The sequence below is a fragment of the Capra hircus genome, chromosome 3, assembly GCF_001704415.2.
Source record: "Capra hircus breed San Clemente chromosome 3, ASM170441v1, whole genome shotgun sequence".
Classification (NCBI taxonomy): Eukaryota; Metazoa; Chordata; class Mammalia; order Artiodactyla; family Bovidae; genus Capra; species Capra hircus.
The window spans coordinates 74,783,374-74,805,511 of NC_030810.1; the positions used below are offsets into that span (position 1 = coordinate 74,783,374).

General features: G+C 34.9%; 1 protein-coding gene across 1 annotated transcript in view; it reads right to left on the reverse strand.

Annotated features, from left to right (window-relative positions):
- DPYD (dihydropyrimidine dehydrogenase) overlaps positions 1 to 22,138 on the reverse strand; it is a 926,917-nt gene that overhangs the window by 642,626 nt on the left and 262,153 nt on the right. Inside the window, exons 7-8 of the mRNA XM_005678060.3 lie at positions 18,566 to 18,647; positions 6,082 to 6,169 (exon numbers count right to left, since the gene is read on the reverse strand). Coding sequence (XP_005678117.1) covers positions 6,082 to 6,169; positions 18,566 to 18,647 — 170 coding nt within the window. The remainder of the gene's footprint in view (positions 1 to 6,081; positions 6,170 to 18,565; positions 18,648 to 22,138) is intronic.

Sequence of the window (22,138 nt, forward strand, 5' to 3'; positions counted from 1 at the left end):
ACGTGGGATCTCCTGGACCAGGGATCAAACTGGCATCTCCTGCATTAGCCACTAGGGAAGCGCTGCAACAGCTTTTTATGCCAAAGTCTTCCCAGGTGGCAAAGAACCTGCCTGCCAATACAGGAGATGTAAGACACTTGGATTTGATTCCAGGGTTGGGAAATAATGCAAACATCTATGCTAAGTCGCCAATGGGGTCTCAAAGAGTTGAACATGACTGAAGCAACGTCACACACATAGATGTTTGCATTTATTACACTTTTTCTACATTCTGTATAAAATTCTCTTTCCATGTTTTGATTGCTATTTACTAGTTTTCTTTAACATTGCTTGGCCTTAATTTTTTATCCATAGAGTTTATAATATCTACTTCAAAGGTCATCATAAAATTGAATGGCATAAATTATATTAAAGATTGAGAATAGAATATTTTAGCTAATACTGCTAGTACTATCATTATCACTACCATTAATATCACTGTCCCTACTTTTCATTTCATTTATATTATAACACTACCTTAAAACTAATGTAGTAGCTATTTCTCCTTGTGTTTGATTAATATTGTAATACCCTAAAACGCCAACATATTTTAACATCCTACCAACTTATTTTGGCAAATAGTCAAAACAGCTGCATTAATATCAATAATTTAAAAATACTTATAGAGTTCCTACTGTGTGCAAGGAACTGTGCTAGACATTGAAGATTTATCAATGAGTAAGGCACACAGACTCTTCAGACTACAAGAGTTTTAACATCCGGTGGTGGAAACAAATACATAACCAATCTACTATGATACATGGAAATAAATGCTAAAATCGGATCTGGACATTCAGAGAGGGAACAGAAACATAATGGTGTGATGACTGATGATGGTGAAGTGGCTTTATTTGTCCATGGTAAAGAGTGAAGGTAGGGGACAGATCATTACAAGCAAAGAGAATTACATGAAGTAGAAAAAAGGACTTGTAAGAACACAAATATGAAAACAGTGGCAGTTCTGGGTTCAAGCAACACCAGGTCCAAAAATTGATTTTAAAAGATTGAGATGAGGTAAAACTGAAAACATTTCAAATGTCTGCAACACCTAATGTAATAAGTCACTAAAGACATAAGTTGTTAATAAATTATGAAAAGCCTCGACAGTCTGTTTTAAGGGATTTTTCCTGTATTTTGAAGAAAATTGGGAGCTACTGAATGGGGGGATGGGGGAATCTAAATGAGAGAATGATGTGATGAGATCTAATTTTAGAAAGATCACTATTTCTGTTGTTTGGTTAATAGTGACCAAGGAGATTGGTTAGGAGGCTAAGGGGTAGCGTAGGAACATGAAAGGAGGAGAACAGTGATAGTCTCACGAGAAATCTTTGGAGTCGACACAAGTAAAGCATAGGGTGGTGATATTCAGCTTTTTAATATCCTCCTGCAGTCTCTGCTCCCTTTGTATCTATTGTGATTATAATTATGCATTTTACTGCTATTTACCCCATAATTCTTTCTCTCCCCAAATATTAGAAACAAAAATTCAAGAAAGAAAACTACTTTGTCAAAAGAATATATAAAGCATTACACCTTTTCTGAGAGTGTCTTAGTGGATGTTCCTTCCCTTACATGCTTGTTTAGTTTTTTCATCACTGTCATGCTTTATGAGAATATAAGATGTAAATTACCATACAATGGACGATCAGAAATGGGAAGAGAGGGACTTCCCTGGCAATCCAGTGGTTAAGAATCCACCTTCCAATGCAGAGGATGCAAGTGTGATCCCTGGTCGGGGAACTAAGTAAGCCTGTGCAACAAAACTAGAGAGCGCTCATGCCCCCAAAAGACCTAGTGTAGCCAAATAAAAAAAAAAGGGGGGGTGGGGGGCGGAAATAGGCTACTTTGAATCAAACCTTAAGGGTTTGATTCTTCAGTCACCTAGAACAGTGATACTCAGATTGGCTCTAGAATATAATCACCCAAAAGAACTAAAACAAAAAGAAACAAATACTTAGAATACTGTAATCATGCAAAACCTATTTAATTCACTCAGCAGCTGCTTATTGAGAGGGTTGTCGTGCTATGGGGAAAAGGCAATTAGTACTTTAGGTCCTTTACAATGTACAACAGTGGGTTTTGAGCATTGACTAATAAAACCATTTTAAAAACACATTTTCCATATAATGCAATATGCATGTGCAAGCACATACACCAAAAACAAATACACATATGATGGAAAAACATTTTTCTCAAAATAATACTCACCCTAACGATGTGCAACACCCTGATATTTTCTATTATTTTGTGCTCATTTTTAATAACAAAAAAATGATGATTGTCATCCATTATATTGATTTTAATACCAACCAAAGAAAGCCATCCAATACTTTGAAAAAACTTGTACAGAAGATGTTCTAACTTTATTTCTAAACACTGACAGTAACACCCTGTGCCAGTGCTTTTATTTCAATAAAAATACCAAAAACTTAAAGTCTTTGGAAAAAATACCAATTATCTCAAAGATAACTCAATCCAGTTTGAATAAGGCACAGAGCTTTATCTCACTTATTTTTATTTCACTTGGAAAAAACTAAACCTTTCATGGGTAAAGAGATATACTCTTTCAGTCTCACAGTGATGTATGTACAATGAGACAATTTCCTTAATGGATTCTGTTAGAACTTGGAAAAAACCTAAAAGTGAGCAAAGTTTCACCAGCAATAGCACAAACAATATTACAAATCAGTACTAACTTCAGAATCTGAGATGGACTGACATGCTATGGACTTATGCACAGATTTACAAAGCTATCCTTCATAAGTTACATTTAATTAAAATGTAAGTTTTTATTTTTCTTTTAGACTAACAGAGAATGAGACATAGTTACAAACATAGGTCTAAAATATGATATTCGCAATGACAGAAAGAGAAAATACTCCATTATCATTATAACCAACAGGTTAAGTGCTAAGTTCTGAGTTTCTTTCTTGGCTATTACCTGCTCACCGATTTCTCTCAATAAGGATTTTATGTGTCAAATACAAATAATGATGCACATCAAGGGCGAGACTTCTGTTTTTTACTCTCTATCTATCTATCATCCTCCTTCTATATAAGAATAGAAGTTTAATGGAGCACTATGTCCACTCAGCTAAAGGCTATATTTCCCAGCAACCTGTGCCGCCAGGTATGTTTCTATTACTAGGGCGTACACAATAAGATAAAAATGGAAGTAACGTGCAGTTTCTGGGTCATAAATTTAAGAAGAAAGGAACTCCCTTTCTTATTTCCAATTTTTATTAGTAGGAATGTGGAAAGACTGGCCACCTAAGAACCAAAGATGGAAGACACGTGTTGAGGATGGTTCACACTGTTAAACTGAGAGAGGACTAAACATATATCTTGTTTAAGTCTTTATTATTTTCCTTTCTTAAAATGGCCAAACCTATATCCTAAGTAATAGAGAATTCCTATTCCAAAATTTACTTCTCTATCCTGAGTAGGAAAAGGTAGGTAAACAAAGTGAGTGAAGTCTAATTACAATATAGAAGCATGGTGAATGAAGACAAGCATGGAAAGATGTGAGGCTGTCTAAGTAATAAGCTGTCAGATGGTAACAGAAAGGTCATAAATTCCCAACTTGGCAATCAAGAGTATCAAGGAAGTACTTCCTGGAGAGCAAGGCTACTTGTCTCCTATACACAGAACACCACTCTCCTTTTTTTTTTTTTTTTTTTTTGACAAGACGAAACTTTCTTGTACATATTTCATACAGAATACTCAAAGAGAACATAACTGCATTCTACACATCACTACACTAAAATGTCAAAAGATTCACTTCTCAGCATGAAAATGCACAGAAACATAAATATGAAAGGACTTCACATTTTAAGTGCTTTATTCACACCTCAATGCAGAGTCAAATGGAGTTTTGTGAATGGGATGTAGCACTATCAAATAACATATGGAAGGGGACTTAATGGAATAAAAGAAAACTCTGAAACATTCCTGATTCTTGCGATGGAAGATATCACTTTATAACTGAAACCACTCAGACTGATAAAACATTCAATTCTTCCCAATTTTGATATAATTTGCTTCTTGAGCAGTTAATTTGGAGATGTTTCAACGTATTGGCTGTTCATTTGGCCCCTATCTCTTCAGTACAGAGATTCTTTGTGGACAAAGTTCATAGAGATACATGAAACTGCATTCGCATATACAATTCCATGTCTTTTACATACAAATGCTATAGGAAACTCGGAGAAGGCAATGGCACCCCACTTCAGTACTCTTGCCTGGAAAATCCCATGGACAGAGGAGCCTGGTAGGCTGCAGTCCATGGGGTCGCGAAGAGTCAGACATGACTGAGCTACTTCACTGTCACTTTTCACTTTCATGCATTGGAGAAGGAAATGGCAACCCACTCCAGTGTTCTTGCCTGGAGAATCCCAGGGATGGGGGAGCCTGGGGCTGCTATCTCTGGGGTCACATAGAGTCGGACACGACTGAAGCGACTTAGTAGCAGCAGCTATAGGAAACTACAATGGTGAATTTCAAATAGCTATCTGAAAACATTGCTAATGTTTCAGACCTATTGCTTGACTAAATTTTCATTTATTATTAACTAAACACATTTTCCCTGGAAAAGGAAATGCCAACCCACTCCAGTATTCTTGCCTGGGAAATCCCATAGACAGAGGAGCCTAGTAGGGGTACAGTCCACCATGTCACAAAGAGTTGCACACGACTTAGCAACTAAAGAACAACAAAACATATTTTAATATGCATTTGATGAAAGTAAAAGCAACTTAATGATTTAATTTTGCTGGTATTGGTATGTGAAAAAAATACTTTCCCTATTTCTTTATGTAAAATTCTCAGTACAAATGTAATGTTGAAAAATAAAGCCAAAGTCAAGGGTAATGCTGCTAAAAATGGAACCTAGGCAATATATTCCTATGTATTTTCTCTTTCCTGTTTTTATCTCACATAATTATACTTAAATAACTTACAGAAATATTGATGACAATGGCAATCAAGTTTATGAAAGAAAGGAGCTTGAATAAAGACATTTAGGAGCTAGAAGGCAGTGGAAATTTGTCTGCCTCTTCCTAATTTTTCACCTAAGTAAAGGGAGTGACAAGATGGTTTTAAGACTTTCTATCAACTAACCAGTAAGAGAACACATACCATCTTGATAAAAATTTAGTAGGCAAAAAAACATTCCTGATGATTTTACTCTAGAAACATATGAAAAATGACAGCCCCCAAACAAATGTTATCTAGCATGTGATTACTTAAAGAGATGGAACAGTTTTGACCTCTGTGTAGGTTTACTAGACATTTATATTCAAAGAAAGTGAACTAGAGAGGAGACAGACAAACTAAAAGACCTGAGGATGCACTTAGTTTATAGGCCACTCACTGTTCAGACTATGATCATATAAGGGAATAAGTACAAAGTTCACAAGACAAAGAGTAAATTATATCAACAGTGTGTTCTCTTTGGTCTCGGTACAGAGTAAGAGAAAGGGGAATGTGTTAGAAAACTCAATCTCCCTGGGATACTTGGGCAAAATATGGAACCATAGGGCACATTGATTGCCTTAGCAGTTATACACTATGTGACATTCAGAACTGTGATCAAACATCTTTATAATTCAGCCAAATATGGAAAGTATTTAGAAAATATAAAAAGAAAGAAAATGAGCCAATGCTATCTCTTAATATCAATTTAACTAATTTGTTTTATCATAAAGAGAAAGCTATAGCATCTAGATATTTCTAAGCTGAGTTCTGAGCTTCTGTGGCATGACCTGAAAACACTTTGCATCTTAGATGTTTACTGGTGATGAGAATATGGTGAGAGAATGGGAAGGTAAAGACTGTCTTGTCCAAGTCAATCTATAATGAGGTGAGGCAGCACAACTCATTATTTAACAGAAAATTTTCTTTGGCCATTCATTTCTATGTGCTCTTTTCTGAACAGAAACAACTTCTACCATAAAAATGTCTGAAGGTATTTATTCTTCTGAATACTGTCAGGAAGTAAAAAAAAAAATTACAAAGAAAAATATTTGAAAATAAGCTACTCACCTATCCCAATGAAAGCAGCTTTGTACCCTTCTTCTTTCAAAGTACTAAGAGTAATGTCATTCACTGAAAGGCTTTTACCACAAATTATCTGTAAAGAAAGATTTTAGTAATTCGATTTTGGCACTTGAATAGTTAAAATCTTAATCTTTAACATGAAAGATAATCTAGCTTAGTACACACATATATAACTCCATATATATATATGAAAATATTTTGTCTTTTAGTATATAGGCTTACATATACAAAATAGTATATAAATAGAACACTAACATATTCTTCTTAATGGATAAATGTATTTTTGCCTTTTAATTAAGTGGCAGAAGAAAAGTTAGCAATTTAAAATCAAGTCATTAAATTTTCACAGCTTTCTTAGTATGTTCAAGGCACTATGTGGGGTATTTTAAAGAATAAAATGATAAATGAGAGTTTCAACCTAATGTACAGTCAAGATCTGTGCAGAAGATGTACAGAAATAAGTATAACAAGCAACAGAGTGTGATCAGCATTATGTCTACAAGAATTCAGGGGACAGAGAGATTCATTTTGGCTGAGGTCATACATACAAGCAAAAAGAGAGGTAGTGGGATTTCAATAAAGCCTTTTTTTAAACTGAAGTATAGTTGATTTATAATATTTTGTTTGTTTCAGGTGTACAGCAAAGTGATTTGGTTAAACATATATGTGCGTATATCTATATTCTTTTAAAAATTATTTTCCATTATATTTTAATATACTGAATATAGTTCCAAGGCAATAAATCCCTTTAAAAAATCAATAGGATTTTGATAGTGGGCACTGTCCAGGGAAGATGAATAAAGTCAGGAGTCAGAGGGTGGACACTCCTATTAAAAGTCACAATACTTTGCTCAGTTCCCAGACATGAGCCAATTTTCAGATCCTGAACTTGCTGACTGAAGAGGTGGTCAGGTCGTGTAGAAAGAAACACCCTGCAACATCCTGGCAAGTAAATACTATGAAGATTCCTCTACTTCTTCAAAGAGAATTACGGCCATTTACCAACGTAACTGTATACAACTGGGGAAGGGGGGAAATCACACATTTTCAAGGACACTGGAAAGGCTCTTCATTGACTTGATATCTGAGGAGTGGGACCTACAGAGACAGGGTGAAAAACAGGCCTAGATAAAGTTCACAGTGGGCCTAAGTGAAGCACAGCTCCAGGTGTTACAGCAGGTAAATAGCCAGGTATGAGCAGAGAAATGGGGGCAAGGGCCTAAACCACCCAACCTATAAGCAACAGGAGTCCATACAGACAAAGTAAAGTAGGAGCCTGCAGACTGATAGGAAACCATACATTTAGGGTGATAAGAGGCCAAGTAACAGACAAAGAAAAGTAGGGAAAAGGGTGAATCTCCTGAATCCAAAGGCAACCTTTTGCTCCTTGTGCCTTTATTACCATAAGATTAGTCTAATAGAAGTAATCATTGTATAAGGACACCATGAGGCCATGACACTTTTAACTCAAGCTATATGGCGACAAAAATCCCTCCTTCCCCAGTGAATATTCCACCCCTTCATTTGTAGGCCCCTCATAAGTGGCTTGGAGAAGGCACTGGAGACCCACTCCAGTACTCTGGCCTGGAAAATCCCATGGACGGAGGAGCCTGGTAGGCTGCAGTCCATGGGGTCACTAAGAGTCAGACACGACTGAGCGACTTCACTTTTACTTTTCACTTTCACGCATTGGGGAAGGAAATGGCAACCCACTCCAGTGTTCTTGCCTGGAAAATCCCATGGACGGAGGAGCCTGGTAGGCTACAGTCCACGGGGTCACAAAGAGTCGGACACGACTGAGCGACTTCACTTTCACTTTCTTAAGCTCTTTGCCTCATCTCTGAATTCTTTTGCGATGAAGAAAGAACTTCAAATTCATTGGCAACCCAGGTAGTGGTTATACCCAACCCTCTGGGTGTATAACCAAAATGTTAAATGTGTCAGTAGAAGTAACCCTCACAATGGGTCCCTGGTCTGTGAAGTAAGAGTTATTATAGCTACAATAGTTGGGAAGGCCAGAAAACTTCTGAAACCCTGGTCAAGAGACTAAATCAAACACACTATCGTAGTCTGGAGTGGGTAGAATAGTGAGAGATGGTGATAGTCTGCCTATCTTCTACTTCTGTTTCATTTCCCAGTCTGGCCCTGCTGAGACTAGATGATTCCTGGAGAATGTAAACTACTGCAGATTTGACCAAAGTGCAGTCCGGACTGCGGTATCTATGGCAAATGTGGTATTATTGCAGATTAGTTAAGCCTACAGGCACACTGCACATGGCCATTGATTTGGTGAATGTGTACTTTTCATCCTGTTGCTGTGGAAAAGGGATCGGAAACAGTTCACATTCATGGGAGAAAAATACAAATATTCAGTTACTGGTTTGCCTCAAGAATATGTCAGTTATCTTCTGTAATACTATATATAATCTGAAACAATCTGGCCATACCATAGCATATCATTATGATCCCTTACACTGAACAGATCATGCAGACTGGACAACTTAAGCAAGGAGTAGTTGGTATGCTGGAGATTTTAAGAAGCATACCTTCCACAGGGCAAAAGATCAACCTCATGAAGATCAGGGACTAGCCACTTTAATGAGGTCTACTTGTCAGGTATCTGCCAGTATATACTTCAAAAATAAAAGAATTTACTGCAATTTTACACTCATTTACCATTATTAAATAAGGAAGCAAAATGTCTGGTAGGTTGCTTTGAGTTTTGAAGGCAATATGTTTCTAAAACAAAAGTCTCTAAATTGATTCATAGTGGAAGAACAAAGTTTATCCATTAAAAAATAATTGCACCTAACCTGCATAGAGTACTTAACTAAGTGCAAAACTCTCTTCAAGTACTGCAAAGAGGACTTTTTTCATCCTCACAATAGTGTTATGAAGTGGGATCATCTTTGAACATGGATGGGAATGGGTGGATTTAAGATGATCACTGTATCTACTACTGCAGGCAAGAATCCCTTAGAAAAAAATGGAGTGGCCCTCATAGTCAATAAAAGAGTCTGAAATGCAGTATTTGGGTGCAGTCTCAAAAATGACAGAATGATCTTCATTTTACAAATGATGATCCTAAGGGACAAAAAAGCTTTGACAACCTTTACCAAAGTCAAATATGTACTTTTATTGCAGAAGCAACTCATATAACAGCTACGCGCTTACGTCTATTGAGGTTAAAAGGAGAACGGAGGCAGAGCAAGAACTATCCTCAGAAGCACAGAACAACATACTGCATGCGGAGAGCTACTGAAAATGCAGTGTTTCTGGAGTATAAAGCACAAAGCGAAGAATAGAAGGAGAAAGTAAGGGGATTTGGAATATAACAGAGAGAGTACTTTTTTTTTTTTAACTAAAATACTAGTTCTAATTTTATTATCAGATAGAGTAGCCATTTGAAAGTTTACAAGCAGGGGACAACCAAGATAAGATTAGTAACTGATAACTCAGAACTCTGGAATACATCAAATACCACGAAATAAGCTGGACAATTAAACACATATTATTAAAAGTATATAATACTAAGTATCTAACAGTGGGTATTACTATTAAAGTTAGTGGAATTAGATGCTATTAAAAGTGTTGAATAATGAATCTTTAGAATTGCAATTTACTTTGCCAAGAGTAGATGTTTTATTAAAATATTTCTGATCAGAAAGAATGATAAAAGTTCTAGTGCTAATTTTTTCTAATGATCTCAATCCCAATATATAATGAAGGTTAGACATAAAAGAAAACTACAGGTGCAAACATTCTAAATAAAATTTCATTAATCTGAGTAAGCATATAGTTTCTAAAGCTGAGCAGTGGAATGCCCTGTCAACGGGTTTATCAGTAGAATTGTTGCTCATAATACTTGACTTTAGGTTTGGTTTATTAATTATCTCAGCAAAAGAAATTCAAGAAAGACCCCCCCCTCTGAGGCGGTATTTGTGTGCCTGTGTGTGTTTGTGTGCATGGGTGTGTGTAGTTTCATAGGGGTGTTATGTGATTTATCAAAGGGGAATGAAAATATCCCAAATTTTCCACCCCGATAGTGTAAACATGCCCCTGAATATGTAACATACAAGAAGGATGCACAAACATTTTGCATTTCTCAGTCTGTTTCCACCCTAGCAAGTAATAGTGTGAGACTGAGGAAGCAAAAGTAGGAATGCAAAGTAGGAAGTCAAGAAACACCTGGAGTAACAGGCAAATTTGGCCTTGGAATGTGGAATGAAGCAGGGCAAAGACTAATAGAGTTTTGCCAAGAAAATGCACTGGTCATAGCAAACACCCTCTTCCAACAACACAAGAGAACTATGGATGGAGATTCAGGACATTGTACAGGAGACAGGCATCAAGACCATCTCCATGGAAAAGAAATGTAAAAAAGCAAAATGGCTATCTGGGGAGGCCTTACAAATAGCTGTGAAAAGAAGAGAAGTGAAAAGCAAAGGAGAAAAGGAAAGTTATAAGCATCTGAATGCAGAGTTCCAAAGAATAGCAAGAAGAGATAAGAAAGCCTTCTTCAATGATCAATGCAAAGAAATAGAGGAAAACAACAGAATGGGAAAGACTAGAGATCTCTTCAAGAAAATTAGAGATACCAAGGGAACATTTCATGCAAAGATGGGCTCGATAAAGGACAGAAATGATCTGGACCTAACAGAAGCAGAAGATATTAAGAAGAGGTGGCAAGAATACACAGAAGAACTGTACAAAAAAGATCTTCACGACCAAGATAATCATGATGGTGTGATCACTCACCTAGAGCCAGACATCCTGGAATGTGAAGTCAAGTGGGCCTTAGAAAACATCACTACAAACAAAGCTAGTAGACATGATGGAATTCCAGTTGAGCTATTTCAAATCCTGAAAGATGATTCTGTGAAAGTGCTGCACTCAATATGCCAGCAAATTTGGAAAACTCAGCAGTGGCCACAGGACTGGAAAATATCAGTTTTCATTTCAATCCCAAAGAAAGGCATTGACAAAGAATGCTCAGACTACCGCACAATTCCACTCATCTCACATGCTAGTAAAGTAATGCTCAAACTTCTCCAAGCCAGGCTTTAGCAATACTTGAACCGTGAACTTCCTGATGTTCAAGCTGGTTTTAGAAAAAGCAGAGGAATCAGAGGTCAAATTGCCAACATCTGCTGGATCATGGAAATCGCAAGAGAGTTCCAGGAAAACATCTATTTCTGCTTTATTGACTATGCCAAAGCCTTTGACTGTGTGGATCACAATAAACTGTGGAAAAGTCTGAAGGAGATGGGAATACCAGACCACCTGACCTGCCTCTTGAGAAACCTGTATGCAGTCCGGAAGCAACAGTTAGAACTGGACATGGAACAACAGACTGGTTCCAAATAGGAAAAGGAGTACATTAAGGCTGTATATTGTGACCCTGCTTATTTAACTTATATGCAGAGTACATCATGAGAAACGCTGAGCTGGAAGAGGCACAAGCTGGAATCAACATTGCCAGGAGAAATATGAATAACCTCAGATATGCAGATGACACCACCTTTAAGGCAGAAAGTGAAGAGGAACTAAAAAGCCTCTTGATGAAAGTGAAAGAGGAGAGTGAAAAAGTTGGCTAAAAGCTCAACATTCAGAAAACGAAGATCATGGCATCTGGTCCCATCATTTCATGGCAAATAGATGGGGAAACAGTGTCAGACTTTTTTTGGTGGGGCTCCAAAATCACTGCAGATGGTGATTGCAGCCATGAAATTAAAAGACACTTACTCCTTGGAAGGAAAATTATGACCAACCTAGATAGCATATTGAAAAGCAGAGACATTGCCAACAAAGGTCTGTCTAGTCAAGGCTATGGTTTTTCCTGTGGTCATGTATGGATGTGAGAGTTGGACTGTGAAGATAGCTGAGTGCTGAAAAATTGATGCTTTTGAACTGTAGTGTTGGAGAAGACTCCTAAGAGTCCCTTGGACTGCAAGGAGATCCAACCAGTCCATCCTAAGGGAGACCAGTCCTGGGTGTTCACTGGAAGGACTGATGCTAAAGCTGAAACTGCAGTACTTTGACCACCTCCTGCAAAGAGTTGACTCATTGGAAAAGACCCTGATGCTAGGAGTGACTGTGGGCAGGAGAAGAGGATAAGTTGGCTGGATAGCATCACCAACTCAATGGACGTGAGTCTGGGTAAACTCGGGAGTTGGTGATGGACAGGGAGGCCTGGAGTGCTGTGATTCATGGGGTCGCAAAGAGTAGGAACTGAACTGAACTGAGGACCATTAAGTCTTTACTTACTGTGGATAGACATGGAAAAGGGTGTGGGGGATAACCATCATTGTGAAGTAAGTAGCCCCATTGTACAAATGAGAACCAAGCAATAATAATTAGTGGCGTGACAAGCACAAGGACTCTTCCCTGTCTATGCTGGGGAATATGATCAAATTTCCCTTCTCTAAAAGCCTCAAACCCTCAAATATTTGTCATTAAATCAATAACTTATTCTCAGGAAGAGCAAGGAGACTCATTCTCTGACAAATAGTTAAAATTTTGCTTGTATTATATCTTGGGAAATTGGATCAAGATGTGTAATACTTAACTGAGATTATTATTATATGACAACTACAGAGATCAAAACCACTCTCTGGCTGATATAACTGTGAAGTCCTAACATTACTTGTTAAATACATATATATGATGTTAGGTAAGTCACATTAGGGGCATTTTGTTTGTGTTTTTGCTCCTTTACTCCCATATTTTTTATACATTTAACATTTTTTCATCATGATTTTCTTAGATATATATATAATAGAACATATTATACCTTCCTCTAATGGCTTTAGCATAATATGCCTGAGTACTCAAACATCCCAGCTAAATTCAGATAAAATTCACTTCACATCAATCTTAGTGTAAGTTGTTGGTTTGTTGTTCAGTCGTAAAGTTGTGTCCAACTCTGTGACCCCATTGACTGCAGCATGTTACGCCCTTTTTTTTCCATTATCTCCCAGAGTTTGCTCAATTTCATGTCCATTGAGTCAGTGATGCTACCTAACCATCTCATCCTCTGTCTCCCTTTTGCTTTCAATCTTTCCCGTCATCAGAGTCTTTTCTAATGAGTCTTCTTTTCGCATCAAGTGGCCAAAAGTGAAAAAGCTCCAATAATGAGCTTCAGCTTCCGCATCAGTCCTTCCAATGAATATTCAGGGTTGCTTTGTCTGGGAGTGACTGGTTTGATCTCCTTTAAGTCCAAGGAACTCTCGAGAATCTTCTCCAGCACCATAACTAGTATTAATTCCTCGGTGCTCAGCCTACTTTGTGGTCCAACTCTCACATCAGTATATGGCTACTGGAAAAACGATGTCTTTGGTTTTTAATACACTGTCTAGGTTTGTCATAACTTTTCTTCCAAGGAACAAGTGTCTTTTAACTTAATGGCTACAGTCACCATCTGCGGGTGGTGAGGGGGAGCCCGTCGCGCCCGCCCTCGCCCCCCTGAGCCGCAGCTGGTGGTGGCGTGCGGTCACGGTCCGGGCCGCCTCGCTCCACAGCATCGTCCCCGGGATGTCGAGCCTCGGGGTTCAGACTCAGATGGAAGACGTTCACCAAAGAAAATAAAATCTGTCACTGCTTCCACTTTTTCCTTCTATTTGCCATGGGAATGGGACTGGATGCAATGATCTTAGTTTTTTAATAGTGAGTTTCAAGCCAGCTTAAGTATAAGAATTAACACTATTTGACTAGAGGATTGAATATAATAAGCCCTGAGCCAAAGTTCCACCTAATATTCTGAGACCTGAAAATATTTTCTTTATAAAACTATATAGTATGTCCTCATATGTATAATGTTTTTAATGTAGGATTAAGGTTTACAACATATTTGGTGTGGAATTCTTTTTTGAAATGAACTATGTGATACCTGTTATTTAAAAAAAAATACAGATAACAATGTACATGCTCTTCACATTTTTCTGATATAAAATTGGCTAAATAGACCAAGTATTTCCAGAATCTCTAACATATAAAATAAGATAAAATAATTTAAAAAATAAATTCAGCTCTCTTTGGAAACAAAATTATTGTGTTGGCTATTAATGCATATGGTCCTCAGCTTCCAGTAGAGATAAGACGTGATTTTATGTTAGCTGTCAGTAACAAGCTATAATGATGGAAATGTTTGCTTCAATTAAATACAATGACAAATATGATGATGTAGAGAATTTATCAAGAGGTATATTAGACATTTTTACTCAAATTATGAAGACAACTTCTTACAAATTTAGTTTAATCAAAATAGAATTCTATGAAAATATTGAGAAATGACAAATATACATATTTTACACATATTAAGAAAAATTAAAATCTTTATGCAGATTTACATTTTTAGCATTTACAAAATCATTAGAAATATTGTAAAGACTATGAAAGGAGAATATTTATATCTACCTAAATTCTGAATTGCAAGACAAACAGAAAAAGAGCATTCAATCACAAAGATTAGTAACATTTTCACACACAATTACAGCAGAAGACTTTGCTAAAGTCCACCTAGGGTGAAACAACTGACAGTGTTTTATAATGACCTTTTATTTTAAAATAAAGAGTTTTGTAAAAATGTAACAGCTTAGATGCTATTTCTTCCAAAGAATATTTCTTTATTGCACTAGGAATGATCTTTTGATGTGTAATCAGTTGAGAGTATACTTGACAAGTTAAACATCCTATAATCTGCTGATAGTAAAGTAAAAAAAAAAAAGTGAATTCTATCACAAGAATATGGAAGCACATAAAAATATTATCCTAAAAACTGTTTTAAAGAGGAAAAACAAAACTGAAATAATAATGCCAAAGAAAACATGTGAATGCTGAAAAGAGTTTATTCAAGGGAAATTATCAACTTTTAATGGTTTACTTATTCAACCTAGAAAGATAAAAATTAAATAGGAATGTAATTAAAAAGGTTAAGAAAGAATAACAAATAAGAGTAAGGATAGCAGGGGGAAAAAATAAAGACAGAGTCAGCAATTTGTGAAGAAGGAAACATAAAAACCTGAGACTTGTTTTTTTCAAAGAATACATTAACTAGAGGAACCACTATCTAGTCATATCAAAAAAAGTTAACACACAATATATAAGTATTAAAATGTGAAAGTAAACACCATCACAGGTACAGATGAAGTATTTTACTGTATATTGAAATAGTATGGTAAATCTATGCTAATTAATTCAAAAGTCTCAATGAAACAAAGATTTTATCTAGAAAAATATATATTGACCAAATTAGCATGAGAATAAAATAGGTGGAAAGACTATGAAAAAAGTTTTTCTAAAGTCAATTTTCTCTTTCTTACCAAAACACTTTGAGATATCATAAGGATAAAATTTTCAAATTTAGCAAAAACATTAGAATCAAGACAATATTCTTACCAATAATAAAATAATGAAATGCTTAGAAGTTAATTTTTATAAAGTTAGCATAACTCTATAACCTAAATTGATAAAATAACCCATAATCACAAATATGACAAAAAATTAAACAAAATGAAGACTTTCAGTAGCTCTGAAACTACAAAGAAAGCAGCAGAATCTGACTATTCTCTGTTGTATTACCAATTTTAATATTCAGTGCATAAATACATGAATGCAAAAGAAATGTTTTTAAACTCATAAAACAAATCTAGTTCTAGATGTACAGATATAATAAAACAGATGCAAAATTTATATTTCAGTAATGCAAAAATGAATATAACTCAATTTAAATTGGCAGTTAAAATTTTTAATACCCTTTCTTCATTGAAACAAAAAATAACTACAGAAATGTTACTATTATATTAATAAATCTAGAAAAAAATATTTATTCAGTATGATAAAAATGTTATTTCATAGTTCTGAAAAGATGCCATGTATTATCACATTTACAATATACTAGAGATTTCAGACAATGAAACAGTGGAAGAAAAAAAAATATATATATGTATGTATGTGTATATATATATATGGATGTATATATATATGTATATATATATAATATACGTACATATATACATACAATGTACAAATAGAGATTTATTGTAACACAATCTTTGATTGGAAAAATTCAGTTTAAAATAAATAATAACTAATCTATCAGCTATTAGATATGAAATAAGTTGAAATTACTCAATAAGAAATTTAGAAGAACATAGTTGGGAGGGAAGATAATTATGCTAAGTTTAGATATGATGAATGTATGTTATTTGGATGATAAATATGCTCATTAAACTACTAAGAATACAGGAGTTCAAAAGAAAGATGGTACTAGAAGAATCCTTAGTATATAACTTGGCCAAAGTAAATTCTTAATAATTTTATCAAATAATTGAAACAAATCTAATAGAGAAAAAAAACAGGTAATATCCAAGATAATGCTAGATCACGAAAGCTAAAAATACACATATACATATATAGATACATGCACATACATGCACAGTTACATACATACATATGAGAATATATCACATGTGCCTAGGAGCCAAAGAAAATAAATCCAGAGAAAAACCCACTTCATTGCCAGTAAATTATTGTTGACTTTAAAATATACAGTGTTAGCTGAGAGGTAAAAACACGAGGCAGGTTATAAGAAGAATGTCATGATGAGGAAAAAGTGGTAACAAGAGTAGACCATTTTTTAAAAGATATATCCTTTCATGGGTAAGTTTGATACGTCATAAAAGATGAAAGTACTTCATCAATGGATGCCAGCACTCAAAGCTGAAAACGAATCTTATTACTGTCTCTCTTCAGAATTGTACATAGAATTTACTGTTTACAAAGCCAGTTTGAATACTTTATTTCCTTCACATTTTAAAACAACCTGAGTGATGGACAAGATAGTATTAACCCCCTCAATTCAGGTCCTAATTACTTCTTGATAATATAATAAATTCATAGGGTTTAAACCTCAAATGTACAAAATGATGATAAATGACTTCCTACACCTTCCCAAAGGCAGTCTACCCTACTGGATTATTACACATGTCCACAGCACATATATTTTCAGGCATATATAAGCAGATATGTTTATAAAAGTGGTAATAGCATACTTTTCCCTTTGAACAAATACTGACCAAGATGAAGGACATTAATTGACTTCATCAAGGTTATCTGACTATAAAATTAGTAAGGGACAAAACTGTAGCTGAAATGTACATTTTCTGGCAGTCAGTGCACTGACTACTACTATGTCACTGTGTCTTGATGAGTTTCCTAGTAAGAGTAATGGGTATGCCCTACTTTATGCAACATATCCAGTATGGTAGAAATTGAATGCAATTTTATAATTATTTATAAGATGAATTTAGATGTGTCTTAAATTAATTTTTGATTTATCTTCAGGTATCACCTAATATATTACTTTGAGGTCTCAAAATCATTTCCTTACTTAATGAGATTTAGGTAAGAACTTGCATTCAAAATGAAAGACATTTAAAGAACTTTTCAGGGTATATTTATATGAAGCAAGTAATCACCCTTAAATCTATTTTGGACATTATTTTGAACAGTTTTCATAAAGGTGTGCACATTTGTATTTCATATTTGCTAGAAGATTTTTTATTTGGTGATTATATATACATTTCATCACCTAACCACTGCCAAATAAAATTAATTATAACAACACAAAATACTGCTAGAGTGTTTTTCTTTTTATTGGTTATTTTAATTTGTATTTCTAAATGCAAGAATCATGAATAGTTTGCTAACCACTTTTCAAAAGTTTTTATATATACTTATAATAATTTATTGTGTAATTTATAATATTCCATTAATCTATTATTTTATATCTGTCATGGAAAGGTAAAAGTTTTGAAAAAAAATAGTAATAAATTTAGGTGAACAGCCAGAATATATTCTTAAATATAATACAAAATAATGGAAATTTCTAAAGCTATATCTAAAAGTAAAATGTATTGAGTTTTGATCATCTTTAAAAGAACAGCACAATATTTATTTCACAAAACAATTAAAATACAGAATTGTTGCTTTCTACCTTGCTGAATTGCTGTTTATATTGAAAAAGGATTATCACGTTAACATTATTGACATTATGCATACAGAAAATAAAATAAACATCTGTAAGAAATTTTGTCCAAATTGTGTAATACAAATGTTTCAGAGTTCACATAACTTCCACAAAAAAAAAAAAAAAATGTGATTAAAGAAACCAAATCCTTCTATTAGCTGCACTGAAACCCTAAAGCAATTTAGGAATTTGTTTCTTACAGACAATTAATCACATGCAGGCGTGCCAGATGAGAACTATTGATTGCCCTTTTCCAGGCTAGTGGCATTCAGACAGTAGACAGACAAATGCCCTAAGCAAGGAGAAGCATCTTTCTGCTTCTGCCTGGTGTAGCTTTTAATTGTTCTTTCCTAAAGTGTGTGACATTTTGCTGTTAATCTTCAATATGGAGCTTACTCCTTTCTTTTAAAGCAATACATAAATGTTATATTTTTCACTTACCTTTACACCAAGGTCCTTCATAAGCTCAATCTCAAAATTTACTACATCATATGGTAGCCGGAACTGAGGGATTTCAGAAGTACTAAAAAAAAAAAGAGAGAAACATTTGTGGAAAAATCAGCAGTTTAAAAATGCAACACGTGTTACTGATCAGTATTAAAGGAATAAGTATTTCTTCAAAGGGTATTTTCATAATGTATAAGATGCGTGTGAGGAAATACATATTTTTATGTGCATGACAAAATATGAATGGGTTATACAGAAACAGTAAAAATTGATGTAAAAATAAAAACAATGAAAAACAAATACTGAGCAGAGAATTCATCAAAAGTAATTCCTACACATTTAAGTTTATCACAATAGTTATTTGATCTATTTACTAGCAATTCCATAAATGTCTTAGAGAAGAAAATCTTAAAAATTATTTGAAAGTATACAGTTTTTGATATGTACATCATACACACATATGTATTCAGTAACTATATAGAAAAGTAGATATATTTTCTATATAATTATAGAACACATATGTATGTGTGTGTGATAATGCATACTAAAAACTGTATACTTTTATATAGGAAAAACTATATTGAAAAGCAAAAGAGTTCCAGAAAAACATATACTTCTGCTTCATCCATTAAGCTAAAGTCTTTGACTGTGTGGGTCTCAAAACAAACTGTGGAAAATTCTTAAAGAGATGGGAATACCAGACCACCTGACTTGCCTCCTGAGAAACCTGCATGCAGGTCAAGAAGTTAACAGAAACAGATATGGAACAATGAACTGGTTCAAAATTGAGAAAGGGGTATGTCAAAGCTATATATTGCCACCCTGCTTATTTAACATATATGCAGAGTATATCATGTGAAATGCTGGGTTGGATGAAGCTCAAGCTGGGATCAAGATTGCCAGGAGAAATATCAATAACCTCAGATATGCAGATGACATCACCCTTATGGCAGAAAGCAAAGAAGAACCTGATGAAGAATTCTCATCGAAGAGCCTCTTGATGAAAGTGAAAGAGGAGAGTGAAAAAGCTGGCTTAAAAACAACTTTCAAAACTCTAAGATCATGGCATCTGGTGCCATCATTCATGGCAAATAGATGGGGAAACAATGGAAACAGTGACAGACTTTATTTTCTTGGGCTCTAAAATCATTGCAGATGGTGATTGCAGCAATGAAATTAAAAGACACTTACTCCTTGGAAGGAAAGTTATGACTAACCTAGACAGCATATTGAAAAGCAGAGACATTACTTTGCCAACAAAGGTCCATCTAGTTAAGGCTATTGTTTTTCCAGTGGTCATGTATGGATGCGAAAGTTGGACTGTGAAGAAAGCTGAGTGCCGAAGAATTGATGCTTTTGAACTGTGGTGTTGGAGAAGACTCTTGAGAGTCCCTTGGACTGCAAGGAGATCCAACCAGTCCATTCTGAAGGTGATCAGCCCTGGGATTTCTTTGGAAGGAATGATTGCTGAAGCTGAAACTTCAGTACTTTGGCCACCTCATGCGAAGAGTTGACTCATTGGAAAAGACTCTGATGCTGGGAGGGATTGGGGGCAGGAGGAAAAGGGGACGACCGAGGATGAGATGGCTGGATGGCATCACCGACTTAATGGAGGTGAGTTTGAGTGAACTTCGGGAGTTGGTGATGGACAGTGAGGCCTGGCGTGCTGCGATTCATGGGGTCGCAAAGAGTCGGACACGACTGAGCGACTGAACTGAACTGAACTGATTCTGCATAAAAAATAGAGATACTAACAACCACAAAAATCTTCTACCAAGTTTGTCAACAAAATAATTCACAAACAGGGATTGTTTCTTTTCAAGCTGCTTGTGCAAATGCAATTAAAGTGTAAAAAGATTATTTCTAGTCTATAAGCGAAGCGAAGTCGCTCAGTTGTGTCTGACTCTTTGCGACCCCATGGACTGTAGCCCACCAGACTCCTCCATCCATGGAATTTTTTAGGCAAGAGTACTGGAGTGGGTTGCCATTTCTAGTCTATACAGCTACCCAATAATTAAGTTCATATTTTTTAAACTAGCTCACATATTCGTTGATGGGTATATCTGAAAAAAAGTACAGTGTTTATATATATGTTGCTAATAGATTATGTTTTTCCTAATTAATGAAGCTGTGGTAAAATGCCATTAAAAATAAAAGCCTAAATAATTCCAGAAAAATAATATTTTAGGTATTTTACTCTCCAGCAGAAAAATTTACAAAGTATGTGTGATACCTTAAAACTCAAAGTAGTGAAACATCAATACAGAAAAATAATTACTTCTGGGCTATCAGGATATTTATTCTTCAGTTTAAGCTTCATATCCTCTCTAAAGAGTCTTCATACTATGTGATATTTTTGCTTGATGATTTAGTTTAATAGTTTTATATTAATAATAGCTTACTTGGAGTTTAGCATATTGTCATTGTACCAATGTTGATATTTATATACCTATTATTACATATTTACAGGTGCCATATGATGTAAAAACAACATATATTTTAGTTGCAACTTAATTTATTCTGATTATTAAATATGACAAATCTGTTGCTTAAAAATAGTTCAGTAGCCATCAAAATTTAAATGCTAAGTAAAGCAACAGATACGCCAACTGGATATATTTTTATTTTTTTTTTAATTTTTTTTTTGTGTGGATATATTTTTATAATCAATGAGTTTCTTTTGCAAAATGACACACTTAGGGGAAAAAAATAAACTGAGTAATATTATCAAATTATCATGCAAATTCTTGCTCATTTTTACATCAAATGTTTTAAGGAATATCCAGTCCCTGCTTAAAATAAATTTTATTTTTTATGATCCTAAATAAAATACGTTACTATAAAGTTCCATTTAGTTTATAATTTTTAGGATTTTTTTCCATTATAGGATATTACGTGATATTGAAATAAGTTCTCTGTGCTACACAGTAAATCATTGTTGCTTATCTATTTGTAGAGCAGTTTGTATCTGTTAACCCCAAGCTCCTAATTTATCTCTCTCACCCTCCTTTTCCCCTCTGGTAACCATAAGTTTGTTTTCTATGTGAGGCTTGGTTTGTAAATAAGTTTATTTAAATTATTTTTAGGTTTCACATATAAGTGATATCAATATTTGTCTTTTTCTGTCTCACTTACTTCACTTAGTGTGATAATCTTTACTGCAACTTCACTTAGTGTGATAATCTTTACTGTGAATGCCAATATTTCATTCTTTTTATGGCTGAGTAATATTACATTGTATACATATTTACCACAGCTACTTTATCCATTCATCTGTCAATGAACACAGGTTGCTTCCATATCTTGGCTACTGTAAAGAGTGCTGCTATGAACACTGAGATGCATGCATTTTTGTCATATTAGAGTTTTCATATTTTGTGGCTATCTGTCCAGGGATGGAATTGAAGGATCATATGGCAGCTCTATTTTTAGTTTTCTAAGAAACCTCTATACTGTTTTCCATAGTGGCTCTACCAAATTACATTCCAACCAAGAGTGCAGACCAGTTCTCTTTTCTTCACTACTCCTCCAGCATTTGTTATTTGTAGACTTTTGAAGGATGACCAT